Here is a 19,419-nt window from a genome sequence, read left to right on the forward strand (position 1 = left end):
TCCCCCATTGGTTAAAATTGGTCCTCAGCACGCTGCACCTGACCGGCCTAGTGCCGCTGAAGGTGTTTTGAGACTGCATCCTTGACCCTGGGAGAGCCCTTGTTCTAACTTCAGAAACTCTACCCTCAAGACCGTTTACTTACCTGCAAAAAGATAACCCAATGTTTCTCCATCTGAGTCCTCTGAAAAACTTTTAAGTGTTGAGAGTGCTTTGTATTGAAACCTAATAACTGTGTTTTGATGAAAACTGTTTTACTCACCTTTTATCCAGGAAATGTCCCAGTGTGATAGCTAGGCAGTCACATTTAGTAGAAAAAGTAATCTGAAAAATAACTAAAAAGTAATCTCAAAGTAATTGCATACTAACTGAAAAGTAATTGCAACTGTTTCTGAACATTTGACCTTCCTGTATCTACATTCATCTGCATTTCAACTGTATTATTAGAAAAATATTATTTTTACTTACCTGCACCAAGTCTGACTTGGTTCTAAAAATAAAATGCAACAAAGAAATATTTTTATACAAAACAATTGGTCAGAGTTCAGTCTTTGAGTGTGTTAAATCATTTCTTGCCTGAGTGAGTACAATAAATGTTTAACACTACCCTCTGATAAAGCCTTAGTGCTCGCCCACACTACCACAAATAGAGAGTAAGTTATTATCTACATTTACCTCTACCTACCTTTTGGGATCCACTGGACTCTGTGCACACTATATCTTACTTTGGTATAGTATATTCAGAGCCAGCTTCCTACACTGATTGACTGATCATCTTTCATGATCTTTTTGAAAAGCTTAAAACTTTCTGCGACGAAAATTAGAATACCTCAATGTTTCTTCAATCATTTCTGACTTCTTTGTGTTAACCTCTTCCCACTTTCACTTCCCCATGAAAATTGTATTTGTAAATACTCATGTGCCGGCTGTTTTCTACTGAATTGGTTACTTGTAAAGGCTCTTTCTTATTTCTATTTTGGCCTGCAGGAACATGCTAAATAAATCAAAAAAGAACACACATAGGATTAGTGAAATAGAGGATCCATGTGGTACACTGGGATGTTAGTGGCCAAGATTGGAGACATCCTTACTTTCTTACTGTAAGCAAAAATGTGGTATAGTGCAAAGCTTGGTTGAGGGTAAATGTTTTATGTCACTAGAGGAGTTGAGTAATGTGGGAAACTGTTGAAAGTTGTTGACAATTTCAGAAGAGTTAGGACACACACTGCATCACCATCGTTTTGGGGGGTTAAAGTTCAGGTCGTGGGTCTTAAAGGCTGGTTATGGTGAAGTAAAGTTTGGGTTGGTGAGTTTCAAGCGAGGTTTGTGGCGGAAGGTCAGGATTACTGGTTAAGGAGTTACTGGCCCAGTCTGCTGCTGCTTAAGTGGTGCCTGTTTGTGTGAGGATTGGCCTGCTGCCTAGCCCAGCCTTTCTATGATTGCGAGGAAAGCTTCCCCTACAGTAGTTTTGTCCTAGGAGTGTGACAGAGGCTCGGCCTGCTGCTGTCTGTGCTCGGAAATGTCCATTGGGTGGCTGAAGCTTGGCTTGTGCCTGCACATGCTCTGAAAGGAAATCTTGGTCTGACGTTGCTACCTGTGCTGTACATGTTTTCTGTAAGAAAGAAAGCAATAACAGTTACTACTTGTGCTCTACCTTCTTTGCTTGTGCAAGGGAAGCTTAACCTGCTGCTATCCCTACTTTACCTCTTATAAAATTATTTTCTGCTTCCTTTCTCGTACCTCGTCCGCGTGAACAAGCTACGTTGGGGCTGTAGTTGGGCATTCGCCATTGCACTGTTTTTTATGTATCTTTGTGAGAGAGGCATGTACTGATTTTGTTTTGCAGTTCCTTCCTTTTGTGTGATGGAGGTTCCACTGTTATCTCCTTGGTGTGTGAGTGAAGCTTGGCCGGAAGGAAGGGGTTGTGTTTGTGTCTGGGTGTATGTGTATGATTGAAAAATACAATGAATTATATAGGCCTGTGTTGCTTCTGTCTGTGCCATATGCGTTCTGTGTTCGAGGGAAGCATGCTTTGCCACTGTCCGTACTGTGGCCATTCTATGTATGAGAGACGCTTTAGCAGCTACACCCAAGCCTTTTCTAAGAGATAAGTATAATCTTCTGCTCATATTTTACCCCTTCTGGTTATGAGTAAAGTTAGCAGTTGTTGATTCTATGCATGCTATGTGTGAGGGAAGCTTGCACTACTGCTGCCTGTACTGTACCTGTTCTGTGAATGACAAAAGGATGCAATATTCCACGAATGTTGCACCTCTGTGGTAATGATGTTTGCCCAGTCATTGCCACTGTCCCCTGTGATGATGAGATATGCTCTGCTGTTGGATGCACTCCAGGCGGGCAACTAGAGCCCAATTTCAGGGGTTAGGGGGGGTCTGAAAAATATTCGGGGGGGGGGGCTAATTCTTCCAACCACAGACAGAGCGGCTGCAAGAACGGGTGAACACACAACAAAAGCCTCATTTACAATTAATGGTCTTTTAAAGACCTGTTAAGTACTCGGGTGCGGCTGCAATTAGATGCTCGCCAGCCCGGGAAGAAGTGTCAGCCCGGGCTGACGCACACGACGGGGGGGCTGAAGCCCCGTGAGCCCAATGGGTGTTGCGCGCCTGATGCACTCCTTACCGCAATATGACGGGACCACACTGGGAAGCCTTAATTTTGGCACAGGTGTCCTGGAGCTGAAGCATCTCACCAGGTGCCAACTCAAACACCTGGCGGGGCTGCGAGGCCAGCCACGTGTAGTCCACGCTGCCGTTTTTCCCCTTGCGGACTTCCTGGAGGCGCTCCCGCTGCAGCTTGTCGACCCGCTTGAGGTGCGTGTTGAGCTCCAACATCAGTGTCTCTGTGACCAGCTCCCCGCTCCTCCGGGGGGGCGGCGCCACCCCCTCCTCATTCCAGCCAAACAATGCTGATAGAAACATGGCTTCTGTGACTGTGGAGAAAAGAAAGACATGGTCCTTAACCCAAAAGGGATAAACAGAGGATTGCCATATTTGCTTAAAGCAGTTGTTCCCAAACTTTTTTGACCCGTGGCTCCCTTGACCTAATCGGCAGTTGGCCGTGGCTCCCCACCATTTTTTTTTTTTTACCGGTGGGCGGGATGTAAGCCCGACCTCGGGAGTACTTCCTGTTGTCTTCCTTAAAGTAATTGGGACGCAATGAAGGTATTATAATGATATTAGAAACAAAATAAGAAGATAATAAAAACTTGTTAAGTGAGAAACAATAAAAGACTTTTTTGGACTACACAACAATAGTTTAAAAACTTCTGTATAATAAAATATCTTTTTCAATGAACAGGAAAAATCGAGGACTTTACCCATAGGTGTCAGAGCACTGTACAATAGAACCAGTTACGTTACTCGAGAGAACTGTTGCAGGAATACAACAAACAAAAATAGCCTGTACAGTGTGTACAAGCAAAAGTAAGAATAAAAAGGACAAATTTTACAATGACTAAAGAACTTCCTGGCGAACAATAGCGGGCCATAGAATCAAAACAACGCAGGTGAAAAGAAAACAATTTCAAACACAGCAAGCACAGGATGTACAGCAAAAATATAAACATATGTGACAAATTTACAAAGACTAAAGAACTTCCTGCCAGGGTCTGAGAAGGAGGGAACCGCAGCCCAAAGGGCTAAGAATAATGTTGGCACCTAGATACGAGAATCCTGACCCTCACATGCTCGTCGTGTGGGCAACTGTAACTTGGAATCATCACGAAAATTGGTCCAGGTCCTTGTCAATATGCTATAAGTGACCCTGCAGTCCTCCAGGCAAAAATCAACTAATTAAATGAGGAAATTGGTAAAATGGAAGTCACTGCTGTGATTCAAAAATATCGGGATGATATGCTGATTCACTTGCAGAGGGAGGAGGAAGTCATAAAAAAGTGCAAAGTCTTTAAACTTCAACGTGATAAATTGGATTACGAGCATGGGTGCGTGTTTGCTTTTTCTAAAAAGTATGACTAAGTAAAAGCAGCAAATAAGGATGGTTCCCTCCACCGGGCACAACCCAGCACAAGTGGTAATGCACTGGTGTCTACGTCCACATCAGACCTTACTTCGGTGCTAGAAACCGAATGCAAACAAAAACAAAGAAACAATCAAAAACGACGGGCGAGACGCCAGCGATGCCTCCAGTGGCAAGTCAAACAACAAGAAGCCAGCAAACAACAGATGGAGGCCCAAGTAGGAACGTAGTCAACAAGCATGGACTCCCAAACAGTGATTAATTTGTCCAGTACAACACTAAGCGAATATGAACGAAAGATATTAGCGAGAAAACCGCTTACTTACCGATTTGAACAGGATCCTGCGAGGCGAGGCAGGGCAGGGCACAACACGGGGGTCTCCAGCAATGTTCCTCGGACGCTCCAAGCAGGGCACAACACGGGGGGGTCACCAGCTTAAGTACAGCACTACGTGCGTGCGTACGTACGCAGGAAGCGTATGGCGGCAGTGTGCTGGGCAAAACCAATACAAAAGGTACTATTTTAAACCCCCCCCCCGCATGTTGGCCTGCAATTATATGTCTCACTTCCTGCGTGGCGGCGCGGCGCCCCTGGCTGCTCATCATGGCGCACCAGGGCGCCGCGGCGCACAGTTTGGGAACCGCAGGCTTAAAGTAAAAGCTGGAATGTAAGCCAGTCCTGAGTGAAAGAAACCCACTCCTTTGCAGCCCTCTTTTTAGATCTTGCCTAGGCAGCGCTTGCGATGTCTCTTCGAGACATGCTGTGTTCAGAATATGGGCTTTAAGCTCTCCCCATTGCTTGCCTGTGTATTTTATTGTCCTTTGACGGTCTTTTGCAAATGGCTTCTTTTCATTGGTTAATTTGCTTGGTAGTCACTCCTTAGTACCTCCGTTTCTCCTGTTGTATCCTCCCATAATGACTGCCCCTGTTACATGTCTTGTTACTCAGTATGTTTTATTTACACTTTGTAAGCATTGTTTTCTTAAATGAATTTCTCCTAGCTGCTGTTGCAGGCGCGACAGGCTCTCCCCAACCCCAGTGGAAGAAGTGGGTGGGATCGGAAGGGCACGGCGTGCCCCTACTTTTAAAAATTATTTCAGTCCGTTCCCCTACTTCTTTCTTTCAAAAAATCATCCCGGGACGGCAAGAATAGTCCTACTTAAAAATGATAAATCTTTCTTTCAGCTTCCAGGGGCTCACACTTCTCTGTTGAACTCCAGAGGCTGCAGCAGCCCCTCCCTGAACTCTCACAGACTGTGGGCAGGCCCATTGTCATTTCGATTAAGGCTGATTACCCCCTTTCGAATGACAATGCGCCCGCCGGCTGCCTTTAGCATATCATGTGACAGTGAGATCAGAGTTAGTGATTACATAGGACCTTTCCCCAAGCAGAGTACTGTGGGGAATTTGCCCCCTTGTGTAATTTGTCAATGTTATACACCGAGTGAACAGGGCAGGAGCAGTTACGGGACAGAAGAGGTGACAGGAAAGGAGAGGTAATGGGGCAGGAGAGGTGACCGGGCAGAAGAAGTAATAGGCAGAAGTGACAGCGTAGGAGAAGTGACAGCGTAGGAAAAGTGACAGAGTAGGAGAAGTGGCAGTGTAGGAGAAGTGACAGCGTAGGAGAAGTGACAGCGTAGGAGAAGTGACAGCGTAGGAGAAGTGACTGGGCAGGAGAAGTGACTGGGCAGGAGAAGTGATGGGACAGGAGAGACAACAGGAAAGGAGAGGTGACGGGACAGGAGGAGTGATGGGGCAGGAGCGGTGATTAGGCATGAGCAGGAGCGGGAACCGGGCTGGAGCAGTGAACAGATAGGGGCAGTGAACTGATAGGAGCAGTGAATGGGGCAGGAGAAGTGATGGGACAGGAGAAGTAATTGGGCAGGAGCAGTGAACAGGCAGGAGCAGTGAACGGGCAGGAGCGGTGACGGGCTAGAGCAGTGACTGGGCAGGAGCGGTGACTGGGCAGGAGCAGTGACGGGGCAGGAGCAGTGACGGGGCAGGAGAACCAACAGGAAAGGAGAGGTGAGTTAGCAGCAGTGGAACCCGGGTTGGAGCAGTGAACGGATAGGGGCAGTGAAATGACAGGAGCAGTGAATGGGGCAGGAGAAGTGATGGGACAGGAGAAGTAATTGGGCAGGAGCAATGAATGGGCAGGAGCAGTAAATGGGCAGGAGCAGTGAACGGGCAGGAGCGGTGATGGGCAGAAAAAGGGACGGGGCAGGAGCAGTGACTGGGCAGGAGCAGTGACGGGGCAGGAGCAGTGACGGGGCAGGAGAGGCAACAGGAAAGGAGAGGTGAGTGGGCAGGAGTGGTGACCGGGCAGTAGTAGTGAACGGGCGGGAGAGGTGACCGAGCAGGAGCAATGACGGGGCAGAAGTAATGAAGGGGCAGGACTAATGACGGGGAAGGAGAGGTAACGGGTCAGGAGAGTTGATGGGCCAGGAGAGGTGATGGGGCAGGAGAGGTGATGGCCATAATATCTATTTGCAGCCCTTGCTGGATGCCTTAACTGACTACAAATACACAAGGGATGCAAGAGGTCTAAGTGTGGCTCAAAAATTGTTTGCTTGTTCAGAGAATGATGCATGAAGCGTGCTGAATAGGTGAGAAATGTAAAGAAATATAGAGAAATATACCCATCAGCCCACCATATGGCGGAAACTCATTATCTGGGATTATTTGTAAGACTGGTATCTACTAGGTTACTCACTCAAGATATCGTGAGAAATCCTAGTATTTGATCCACCAGTGATCGAAGCCAAGAAAGTTGTGGTACAGGTGCTGAATGGGCAAAAGTTGCAGTACTCAAAAAGGTGTGTAAACCAAGAAAAAGGAAAAAATGTGAAAATTAAAATTGCCTAATGTGGTGCCAGGAAAAGAACTTTAATAGAGAGGCCACCATAATGGCAAGGTTAAAAAACAGAGTGTAGATAGTGTCAACAAATACTACTATCAAAAGATGGAACTGGCCGACATGTTTCAGCCAGAATGGCTTTCTTCAGGACCTACTGATGTTAATACACTACTGCAACAAGTGAAAACAGAGTAGAAATGATCTGTCCATAAACAAAAACAAGTTTTACCATGCAAAACAACAGCCTACCGTACTTTAAGTATTGGATGGTAGGGAAATTGAAACATGGTCAATGGAATTTCTCTAGGTTGTTAAAAAAAGGGGGAATCAATGCCTATACTTAGGTATGGAGGAATAAATCCACACTAATGTGGATTTATACCATATTTTCATTAGTGTGGATTTATTCCTCCATACCGAAGTATAGGCATTGATTCCCCCTTTTTTTAACAACCTAGTATAAGTTTAACATTAGAAATAGAGGCCAGTTGAGGTCGCTTTCTTTCTATTGTTCATTGTATAGGTTTTTCCCCATCAACTGCTTGGGTGAGTCATTAATAAATGCAGTACATGGTTGCATCAAGATTTGATTAAAGGCCACTATATGTTCAGGTATATATTACCATTGCTGTCTTTAGAAACTGTACCTGCATGTATTTGTGTTTTTACAGGTGAGAAATTCCATTGACCATGTTTCAACTTCCCTACCATCCAATACTTAAAGTACGGTAGGCTGTTGTTTTGCATGGTACAACTTGTTTTTGTTTATGATATATATTATGGCCGTAACTGACTGCCAGGTCTTTAATTATGCCGACGACACCCAACTCCTGGTCCAGCTTGACAACACTGGCCAGGGGCAAGATGCAGTAAAAAAACCTACTTAGGTTTACTTTTAATTGGAAGGCAGCCAATTCCTTGAAGGTCAACCCGGATAAAACCGAGGTGCTCATTATTCCAATCTAAAATAGCCCTTGGTGTGATCTTTTTTGGTCCCCAGAACTGCGTGTGGTTCCAACTCCAGGGCCAGTTGTAAAAAGCCTGGGTTTGAAAATTGACTCGAATCTGTCTATGGCTGGCCAGGTTTCTTCGGTTGTGGGCATCTGCACGGGCTTACTCAGACAGCCGCGGAAACTTGTGCCTCTCCTTTCTTCTCCTGCATTACAAGCCATTGTCTCCGCCACTGTCATCTCTCGGCTGGATTATGGCAATGCCCTCTATTTGGGCATCTCCCAGAAGCTCCTTAGGAGACTGCAAATTGTGCAAAATGATGCAGCTAGGCTCATCTTTAGACTCCCCAGGAGAACGGGAGCTACTCCATTGCTACACAAATTGCACTAGTTCAAGTTCAAGTTCAGAAATTTGTATAGCGCACTACTCACCCAGAGGGTCTCAAGGCGGTGGGTGCAATTTAAATGTCTTTGTATAGCCCACAAGGCTATTTATGGGTCTGCACCTAAATATATAAGAGATCGAGTGCAAAAGTACGTACCCGGTAGAGCTTTACGCTCTTCCGAGGCCGTAAGACCGGCCTCTCCTAGGTATAATCTTAAAACCAAAGGGGGCAGAGCTTTCTCAGTCCTCCTTCCACAGTTCTGGAATGAGCTGCCAGAGTATCTCCGAAAGGAATCGGCTCTGCTCTCCTTCAGAAAGTTTTTAAAGACCCACCTGTTCAGAGAAACATTCGTATTGGTGTAGTGCCTTCCCTCTGCCTTAGACCCAGTGACGCTAGTGTTTTGTGCCTTTCTGGAACGCGCTTAGAGACCAGTGGTGATTTGCGCTATATAAAAATAAAATAACATAACATAACATGATGGGGCAGGAGAGGTGATGGGGCAGGAGAGGTGATGGGGCAGGAGTGGTGAACGGGGCAAGAGCGGTGAACGGGGCAGGAACAGTGAACGGGGCAGGAGAAGTGACGGGGCAGAAGCAGTGACGTGGCAGGAGAGGCGACAGGGCAGGAGAGGCGACAGAGCAGGAAAAGCGACAGGGCAGGAGAAGTGACGGGCAGGCGGGCAGGTGACGTGAGGGACAGGTGACATGACGGGTTGGAGAGGTGACGGGGCAGGAGAAGTGACGGGGCAGGAGAAGTGACGAAGCAGGAGAAGTGACGAAGCAGGAGAAGAGATGGGGCAGGAGTGGTGAATAGGCATGAGCAGGAGCGGTAATCGAGCAGGACCAGTGAACGGGGCAGGAGCATTGAACAGGGCAGGAGCAGTGAACGGGGCAGGAGCAGTGAATGGGGCAGGAGCAGTGAACGGGGCAGGAGAAGTAACAGGACAGGAGAGGTGAACTGGGCAGGAGAGGATACCGGGCAGGAGAGGTGACGGGCAGGAGAAGTGACGGGCAGGAGTGGTGATGGAGCAGGAGAGGTGATGGGGCAGAAGCAGTGAATAGGCATGAGCAGGAGCAGTGACCGGGCAGGAGCGGTGAACAGGGCAGGAGGGGTGAACAGGGCAGGAGGGGTGAACAGGGCAGGAGAAGTGAACAGGGCAGGAGAAGTGAACAGGGCAGGAGAAGTGATGGGCCAGGAGAAGTGACGGGCAGGAGAAGTGATGGGGCAGGAGAAGGGAGGGGGCAGGGGAGTTGACAAGGCAGGAGCGTTGATCCTGGATCAGCAGGAGTACTGACTGGACAGGAGCAATAAAAGGGCAGGAGCAGTGGCGGGGCAGGAAAAGTGACGGGGCAGGAGAAGGGATGGGGCAGGAGAAGTGATGGGGCAGGAGAAGTGACGGGTCAGGAGAAGTGACGGGCACGAGAAGTGATTAGGCATGAGCAGGAGCGGTAAATGGGCAGGAGTAGTGAACGGGCAGGAGTAGTGAACGGGCAGGAGTAGTGAATGGGTAGAAGCAGTGAACGGGAAGGAGCAGTGAACAGGAAAGAGCAGTGACTGGTAAAGAGCAGTGACTGGGAAAGAGCAGTGACGGGCAGGGGAAATGACAGGGAAGGAGCGGTGATGGGGTAGGAGAAGTGACCGGGCAGGAGAAAGTGACAGGGCAGGAGAAGTGACTTGTACTTATGTTCCTTGCCTATTTATTTATATACTATTGCATGGCATCCACTGATGTGCCTGAAAAGCATACCTGTTGCTCTGAATTTTTATCCTGAATTTTGACCCCCTGTCCTGAGTTTTTGTTGTGAATTTTGACCCCTTGTCCTGAACTTTTACACTCACCATCCTGAATTTGTGCCCATGCCAGTTGGCCACCCTACTCTGCAGTGCCCACAACCTCCTCCCCCTTCCCTTCTATCTAGGGGCCTGAAAAGCAACACTGAAAGGGCCATCAGACAACTGTGAATTAACTAGTGAAACAACAGAGCAGAGCAGATTGTTGACAATGCAATATCAGCCCTTGATTAGCAGTGGATTACAGAACAAGGATTGTAAAATCCTCTGTAGAGGATGCTGTGGTGCAGGGAGGCACACAAACTAGTTTATTTTAACAAACTGACTACACTGAACAGGGTACCTGTGCACCCTAAACTGGAAACATAGTGATCCATGACGTTTATATCTAATAAGCAGACATATCTGCAGTATTGCATTGAAAAAGGTAACTATGCCGGACTGGCCGTTCCAGGCATCAGGCGTTTCCCAGGGTGACTGGAAGGGTAGGGGGCCAGTTTAGTTTGGGGGGCCGGTTTTGTATAAGTGCAGGAGTTTTAAAAACACTGCAAAGTTCTTTCTATATTCAGCAGGTTTCGGTCAACAATACAAGTACCAAGACAACTTTGGTGATCAATGTAACTGCTGGAGAGAGATGGAAGCATGTTTTGTCTAGTGGATGTTTTACTCACCTAAGGTAGCGCAGAAGGGTAATATGCCTGCTGGAAAGAACGTGTACCATGCACATCAAAGAGCAATATTTTATGTGCATAGTTCAGTGAGTACTGCTGTGTGTTCACTTTCCGAATGAAAGGACACTTGAATACATATGACCTGGCAGTTCGGGCTGGACTGTTCCCATTGGGCGAAGGATCAAGACTGATTTGCATATGGCTGGGTCCAAACTGGAATGGCATGGTGAGCAAAAAAACGATGGATTTAGGCCCCGATCTCTGTACTGGGGTGAATGTATGACATTGTTCTGCATTCTGTCCACCAGTTGTTCCTTTTGCTATTTTATGATTGAGCAGCTAGCTGGCTGACATGAATATGAAGGAGCCTTTGTGGGTTTCTGTGAGTCTAGATTCTCCTGAAGAGTCCCATTCTCTCTAAGACCTGCTTAACACATGTGAACAGGAGGAGCCCTGTATTCATATCCTCAATGTTTGAGACAAAAAATACTCATGGATTTCTGAACAATGAGAGTAAAAGCATTAAGGTAACATGTTGTCCCTGCTTCTATTTCACACGCTTTACATAAACCTGTATTACCTATGAGTGTTTGCTTTTTCCTGATTTAAATCTCAAATATACACGTTTATCCATTGTTTGAATTAAATAACGTTATAACCTGTAACTGGTCAGTGAAATGCTAACCGTACAAAAAAAATGGTATGTTTTGCTATTTCTAGCCACACCCCTGACTCCGCCCACTGATCCAATCTTTAGTTATTCCCGCCCCCCGATTCTCCACCCACAGTTCCCCTACTTGTTTTTCCCCACTTCGACCACTGCCCAACCCGCCCTGTTTTCTTTACAGTGCGGCGGTTTATCTTTTAAAGATGCTCCCTCCTCTCCCCGCTTCAGAGCCGGCTGGCGCGCTTTATGTTTGGTAAGACTTTTAAATTAGTTGGTCACTCTTAAAGTGAACATCGCCTTTTTTTAGCTTTGCACAGTGCGGCACTCCTGCACGAGTTATGATGCTTCATGGCCACTGCTAACACTTTTAAATGACTTTCTTTAAGGGACTGTGCGCCTTTGATTTGCATGGCGGGGCACTCATGCTCGCGCTATGACCTGGTGAGCTCACCATGCCATGCTTTATCAACAAAACAGGGTGACTGCACAGTTTTATTTTGTTTTCTTTGCAACCACTCCAAGCTCTCCCAATTACCAACACGCCCTATTCTCCAGACTAAAGCGCGGCGACCAATATTAGACGCTGTGCTTTCTCTTTTGAAGACACTCCTTCCCCGCTTTACCGCCGCGCTGCACGCTTGGTAAAACTTTGAAATGAGTTGCTTTATCTTTAAGCTACCGCAACCCTTCACTTTTAATCACCAGCACAGTCTAAGTGCGGATGCCCGCTTTCTCTTTTAAAAACACTCCCTCACCTCTTTACAGCCGGCCACCACGCAACATGCTTGAGGAGTGATTAAAGTGATGTGCACAACACTATTTGGTATTACCTTTACATTGCAATGCCAATAGCTGTAACTCTAAAAAATGCAAGACCTATTGCATTGCAAATGCTTGTTTAACATATGTTGCTGCTTATTTTCTCTCTCTCCCTCTCTCTCTCTCGATGTCACACCCAAAACACACATGGGTTTTTGGGTCTACCACTTCAACCATTGGCTTCTGCTTCCAGTCTCGTTCAGCCATTGGCTTGAAACATTATGTCAGTCATGTCCTTTGCTGAGCCCAGAGGAGTAATCTTAGCTCACCTAATTCAATTGGCTATTCAAGTGCATCCTTCCACCTCCGCAGGAGTGATTGCGTTGAAATGCATGAGGGACTACTTCACTATTACCCCATCTATCTACTCCTGCTTGCTCCTTTTCATGTGTCGCAAACGAATGTGCTAATGCTGCATGCCTTGGCACATTAAACCCAAACCTATTGGCTTTGCCTGTGTTTTTTGTTACAAGCTACTGTATGTCATATTCGTCCCATTTAGTAGCATCTTGATGGAAGCTGGGGTGCCCCTGTGCGAAACACGGTTTCTACATTCATCACACCACAGCTCGGTGAAGAAACACTACACACCATGAGCTGGATACCCTTCCACACAATAGGTTTCCAGCTCAGCAGCTAACTCTCTGCACGCTTGGGCCCCAATTTAACCATCAGCAGGACATGGAGGATGGCTCCAGATGATGTTGTCGTTGTGGGGGGGAGGTTGATGGGACTGTTTGGGCAATGCAAGGGATCCAAAGCTCCATTCCTCATGAGACCACTCTCTCTCTCCAAGACCCAGCCCCATCTTCCTGTATGCTCACACAGGGAAAATTAATGTAAGATTAGCAGGCCTAAAATTAAATATAATGTGTGATGGATAGGTATGTTGCTTTCCTTGCCTAAATTGAAGGCAGGATGAAACACATCTTGCAACAATTACTGCAGCCTTGGTATCATCTTGTATCTCTTTTTTTTTTTTAAATGATTTGTCTTTTTTAGAAAGCTTGACAATATTTGTTTATCTTTTGGCCAACTTGTGAAATGAGTGTATCCTTAATTCCCCTGATGTCTTCATGATACTTGAGGCAAGCAGTGCCCAACTGTGCTGACTTGTACCGGCTACACTAGGTTATAACTGACAGAAGGTGTTACTGATTGCTCTTCAAGTGGTGGACTTACAGAGGGGGCTGTGTAACCTTCCTTCCTTTATTAATCAAATAGGTATCTTGCAGTATAAGGCTTGTTTGACGTCCCTAGAGAAAGATTAACAGCCAAACTATCGGGCTCACGCAAAGTCGACTAGATTGAACAATTTAAATAAATATTCTCAGTGCTTAATTTCTAAAAAAAATAAGTGCCGGGCTCTCATCATGAGGCCACTGGAGCTTGAACCGCACATTGCCCCAGCTGTGCTGCCAATGATAGTAACAACACAACTACTAACCATCACACTCCTACAAGGGTGACAATTCAGACTATTCCAGGCCAACAAAGCTATAAGAATGGCTTCAGCAGCAGGTAATAGTAATTTTTTATATATTTTCAATGAATACTTCACTGTTTTTGTGGTCATCTCTAAACTAGCCAGACAGCGCCACCTTACGGCAGGCTGTGACAAGCATCGGTGTTGACAATTAAGGGCCAGTGCTTAGAACCGGAAACCACTGGCTCAAATTAAGCACTGAATACCCCCTATCAAAATCTAGATGGGGCAACTGAAAATCTTCACACCATGACCACCAGGGGATCTAACGAGCTTGTGTTTCACATAAAAACTGTCTTGGGTGGCAAATATCTGCCATCATGACATTTTAAATATGGACGGTGCGTTCTTTTTAATTATGCACATTTAGTAAAATCAGTATCTACGCTTATGTTTTTTTAAGATTTGCTGCACAGGGTCTCATAATATTACCACTGTTCTCCCTATTGCCAGCACGCCATGTTTCCACTCGCATGCTTTCACGTAACAACTAGATTAATTTTGGGAGTTGTAGTTGTGGTTTGCTTCAACAAGTAGGTTTTTCTGAGTTTACGGATAGATTTTGGCTCTTTTTATAAGGCTACTTGTAGTCCTGTTATCCCACTATGAATTCAAGAGAAGAGTCAGATTGCAAAGAAAAATACTGGACTGGATCAGTTATTCACACATGGACTAGAAAAACCAGGGGGCATATTACCAACAACTAGCGATATTTATCGCTAAGTAGGCTTAGCAGCAATTTTTTTTATTGCCGCGCATCGCCGGATATTATCGCTGAGATAACGTGCTATTAGCAACGTTTATCTCAAAAGTGATAATATTTCCGGCGATAGCGGCGAAATCCGTGAATATCGCTGAGATTACAGCGATATTCACACATTATCGCCACTAGGGTATTAGCCATTATATCCACCTCCCATTGGATATAAATTAGGGCTCCCGGTTTTATGGTATTTATTTTTGGGCCATTTCCGTCTGTATTTATCCATATTTATTTTTGGGCCATTTTATCTGTATTTATCCATATTTATTTTGTGTTTGCGTATAAATAAAGTTATAAAACTGTACATTTCCATATCTATTTAACTGACAGATGCACACTCATACTTTGATGTCTGTCATGTTTTAGCTATTAAGCTGCCAAATATTACACAATACATACACTGGTAGATATTAGCACTATACCATAAATATATGTTAACATATTCTGTTATTTAAAGACATTTCATCCTGTTATTTAATTTCACATGCTGTCCATCTGCTCAGCTGCTGGCCTATAATTCCTGAAAAAAATCACGGAGAGTCACTTAAAAGAAGCACAATTTTCTGTATTTATCCACTTTTAAAGATAAATGCAGACAGAAAACACATAGTTTTCTGTCTGTATTTATCTGTAAAAATCTGTAAAAACGGAAAACCGGGAGCCTTAGATATAATGGCTAAGAACTGGTCTGAGCAGGCGTTAGTTTTTTTAGATATTCACGCTTAGCGCAAACATTTCCATAGCTACGCCTGCCTTGCTAAAAGGCGATAGCGGCGTTAGCAACTGCTTTCAGTCGCTAACAGGTTGGGTACGCCCACTTTGCATGTCATTAGCGATAAATATCGCTGACATGCAAAGCGGGCCCCAAACCACTCGCTATCGCCTACAAGCTGTCGCTAACTGCTGTTAGCGACAGCTTGCTAATAGGGCGATAAAATTATCGCTGCTTAGCGGCCGAAAACGGCCGCTAAAGCGGCGATAATCACATATCGCCCGTCTTGGTAATATGCCCCTTGGTTCTGTTTTCAAGGAACCACTGCTTAACGTGTTCATGTGCCGGTCACTAGCACTCATTTTTAGGGACCAGGACTTATTTTTCATCAACAGACATTCACCCAAAGCAAGAGAACGATAGGAAAACAGTGACAAGGAGAAAGAAGGGTTACACCTGCAGGAGTGAAATACAAAGATCCAAAGAGGAGGGCGGTTTTGCAATAAGCATGAGAAGGAATCACAACTAGGCAACCTTGGAAACGTTTGGGCCCCTGCACTTTTCTTCTTACATCTTAAGAGCTGGGTTCAACTGACAAACCAGATAACAATGATTTGTAACAGAAAAGCACAAGAGCAGTGCTTAATTTGAGCTGGTGGTTTCCGGAGCTCAGCAACGGCACTTAATCATCAACACTGGTCTTTTCATGAGCACCAAATAAGGGCTGAATCACAGGATGTTGAGTTGACGCCAAGACTCAAATCTGATTTCCCAGCTCCGAAGTCAGCCGATCTGACCGTTATGCCACACCCTCTCCCCACTTTCCTGGTTAATAGTTGGTTCTGTTTTGGGCAGCGGAAACATGAGAAAGGGGCTGGTGCAAGCTGCCTCCTGACGAGAGCCCTAGCACTTATGTTTTTTTACAAATCAACCACTGCATACTAGGGTGGCTAAGAGGAAGCAAATTGTGTTTCGAGCAGAGGGTGGCGTGTGCTAGGATTGAAAAGGTTACTGTAGTTAATATTATGAAGACCCCTGGGTGCAGGCGTGAGACTAAGGGTTAGTAATCAGGGATCCTTCACTCTTCTCTGCGGATTGAGGATTAGATGGATTTAGTCAGATAATATTACAGCAATGTCGCCGTATTTTTTGGATCATAAGGTGTGTCCCTCCCAGTAATCCTTTGCGCTGAGCTGGAGACAGGACAGGGATTTGACATTTACAAATATGTCACCCAATAAGCAGGAAAAGTGGCAGGGCTGCCTGAGAGCTGAAAGCAGCCCTGGAAATGCTCTAGTACAAGTGCTTTTCCATGTGCCACAAGTCATTTACACCCGTGGAATTTGGTGATTCTCTCTACCCAGGATATTTTTTGATGGCTTAAAACAATTCAATATCAATAATCAAGCAATAATACATTTTATTCGGTTTTTTTTCGAACCATCAAAGTATCCAAAATCCATAATTTGTGCAGTCTTAAAAAATGTACAAAGAAAGATAAAACCCATGTAATTAGCATCATAAATATACATAGGATCAACGAATGAAAAAGATAAAACAATCAAACTTCCAATTAAAAAGTTCGGGAAACATCCTTTACATCGCAACTTTTACAATGCAACCCATTACAACGCATTGCCCTGGGGGGCGCTCTAGGATAGGGAATAGATTTAATTTACTATCCAACATCTTCCCTACTATCCAGGGGGACTGGAGTTGGAATAGTAAATTAAACTATTCACTATCCAGCACCCCTCAACACTATGCGTTGTAAAGGCATGCGTTGTAAAAGTTGCGATGTAAAAGCATGCGATGTAAAAGCATGCGTTGTGATGTCATACATCCAAAAAGTTCACATCCTGTTAAAATATTAAGAAACACGATCTAAAATACAAAAAACAATTCATTTACAGCATAATGTTTAACATATACTGGCTAAAACTCCTGTAGTAGGTAACTCTAAAGAGAAAGTTATGAAATAAACCAATACGGCTGGTTCTGAGTGTGGGAAAGGAGCATTATTTCTCCACAGCAGCAAATCATGTATGTTATATATTAAAACTGTGTGATGTTCCATTAGGGGTGCTTTTAACTCAAATGGTTTGAGGAATCTCCTTGTCCTCATGACGCGAGATGGCGCCAAGCCTGCTAGAGAATTTCCTTGAATGATAAATGGCCAGTCCAGCACTTAGATCATGCATGCCACCAAATTACAAAGATTAGCTTTAGGGGACACATGTTGCTCACTTTACAAGTGTTCAAATTGCATTTATATAGCGCTTACTGCTCCTGACGAGGCGTTGTGAACAAGCCTTTCACTATGGCCATCATTACAAGTTAAGAGCTATCTGTAAAAACTGAAGTTTGCACAGGAATCATAATTACGAGTTGTATGATAATTATCACACCTATGCTGTTTACATCTGATATATTCTGCAGGTCAAACCTGCCAGAAATGTATCAGCAGAAAAGGCCTGTAAAAAAGGCAAAACTTAGAATTTAGTGAGTTAACCCCTTGTCTGCTGATGACGGAACCGCTCCGTCATCAGCTGCGGTGGCGCTGTGCTGATGACGGAGCGGTTCCGTCATGGCCCGCTCGGAGCGCCGCCGCGCGGCCGCCCCGCCCCCTTAGCACTGCGGCGGAATAGCCGCCGCAGTGAAGGGGTTAAATACAAATTCTGTATGCTATTCCTAATTTTAATGGTGAAAACTCAGACTGTAGTATATATCTCACTCAGGGCTTTTTTGAGTTCAACGGGCTGACCATGATAAGACTGGCCTTTAGGGCAACCAGGCATTGCTCGAAAGGCTGGTCTGAAAGGTCTGTGAGTAAGCCGGTTTTAGGCAGTTTGTGGGCCTGTTTTATGGTCTGGTGGGCCGGTTGTTTTTATTATTGATTTTCCTCATATTACCATAAACTTTGGCTGCAGCAAGCACAAATGAATAGTCTCCTATATGTTGCAAAACCCAAGGGCGTCATTTACGCCGCCACAACAGCACTTTTGTGCTGCCAGAGTGTCACTTTTTTTTCCTCAAATTTGTTTTTATTACATTTTCAATGACAATAAACATTACACTTGGTAACATCAGTACAACTTGAGTGTCACCTTTTTGAGGCTCCGGTGGCGAAATGTGCCACGGCATATTAACAAGACCATGCAAAGCCACTTTGCTTGCCTTTTCATGGCCTTGTAAATATGCGCCCCTTTAACCCCTTCCATGCTGATGACGGCTGGGAGCCGTCATGGCACACATTGCTCGTGTGCTGATGACGGCTCCCAGCCGTCATGACCACGCCCGCAATCGGAATGTGCTGCACAGGAGCGGAATTCCGGCCGCGGGCAAGGGTTAAAGCAGAACACTGCGTGAAAAGGGTGTTCCATGGGTGTTGCTGCGGGTGGTGGCACACAATACCCATGGAATCTGAAGCATTCTCACATTTTGGAGGAATTGGAAACCTGGGAATGCGGCAGATTCTAAATCCATCCCAGGGGTGGTGTTAGGGTGGTGCAACAAGGAGAAATATCCTTATTTCTCCGTGTTTTTCATCTTTCTATGTTTGCTGCATTCTGCAACCTGACACTAGCAATCTCCTAACTTTCCCTCCAAATTTTTTTTCATCTCTATTAACTTCAATGAGATCATCCTCCAAACCCACTCAAACTCATCTTCCTTGGAGACTCAAAATATGGAGAGCTATTTCTTTAGATACCGTTTATTAAATCATGCTGTAAGAAGTGCCTTGATAATACATAGAGTAATTGCCATCCCGTTTCTGGGAAGGCTGTCTTTTCTTTTGCATAGGTTTTTCTGACAACTTTTGGGCCAGGTGCCACTGTACCTGCTGCACGATTCAAATCATGCATATAGTGCCTGCAAGATAACTGCATTTGTGACTGCCTGTTTAGTGGTAAAATATAGCAATATTTGGTGTTTCGTGGAGTTGCAACAACGTTTGGCCCGTTGCCATGGCCCTGCTACACCATTCAAATCCTGATCCAGTTGCCTGGAAGGTAACTGCACTTGTTACTGCCTGTTTAGTTGTAAAATATAGCAATTTTATGTGTTTGGTGGGGTGTCTAGAGCTTTTGGTCCTGGGTTCTTTGCACCTGCTGCACCATTCAAATCATGACCCTGTTGCCTGCAAGGTAACTGCCCTTGTGACTGTCTGTTTAGTTTTACATTTTAGCAATAATCTGAGTTTAGTGAGGTCCCTGGAGCTTGTGGCCCCGGTGCCACTGCACCTGCTGCACCATTCATATCAAGTCCCTTTTAACTGCAAGGCAACTGCAATTGTGTCTTCCTGTTTAGTAGTCAAA

At 45.2% G+C, this 19,419-nt stretch overlaps 1 protein-coding gene across 1 annotated transcript in view; it reads right to left on the reverse strand.

Annotated features, from left to right (window-relative positions):
* LOC147691841 (protein RD3-like) overlaps nucleotides 1-19,419 on the reverse strand; it is a 53,417-nt gene that overhangs the window by 17,793 nt on the left and 16,205 nt on the right. The window contains exon 2 of the mRNA XM_086936689.1: nucleotides 2,642-2,951. Within this exon, the coding sequence (XP_086792815.1) occupies nucleotides 2,642-2,940 (299 nt within the window). The 5' untranslated portion in view covers nucleotides 2,941-2,951. The remainder of the gene's footprint in view (nucleotides 1-2,641; nucleotides 2,952-19,419) is intronic.

Source organism: Lissotriton vulgaris, chromosome 9 (assembly GCF_964263255.1).
Source record: "Lissotriton vulgaris chromosome 9, aLisVul1.2, whole genome shotgun sequence".
In the NCBI taxonomy this organism is placed as follows: Eukaryota; Metazoa; Chordata; class Amphibia; order Caudata; family Salamandridae; genus Lissotriton; species Lissotriton vulgaris.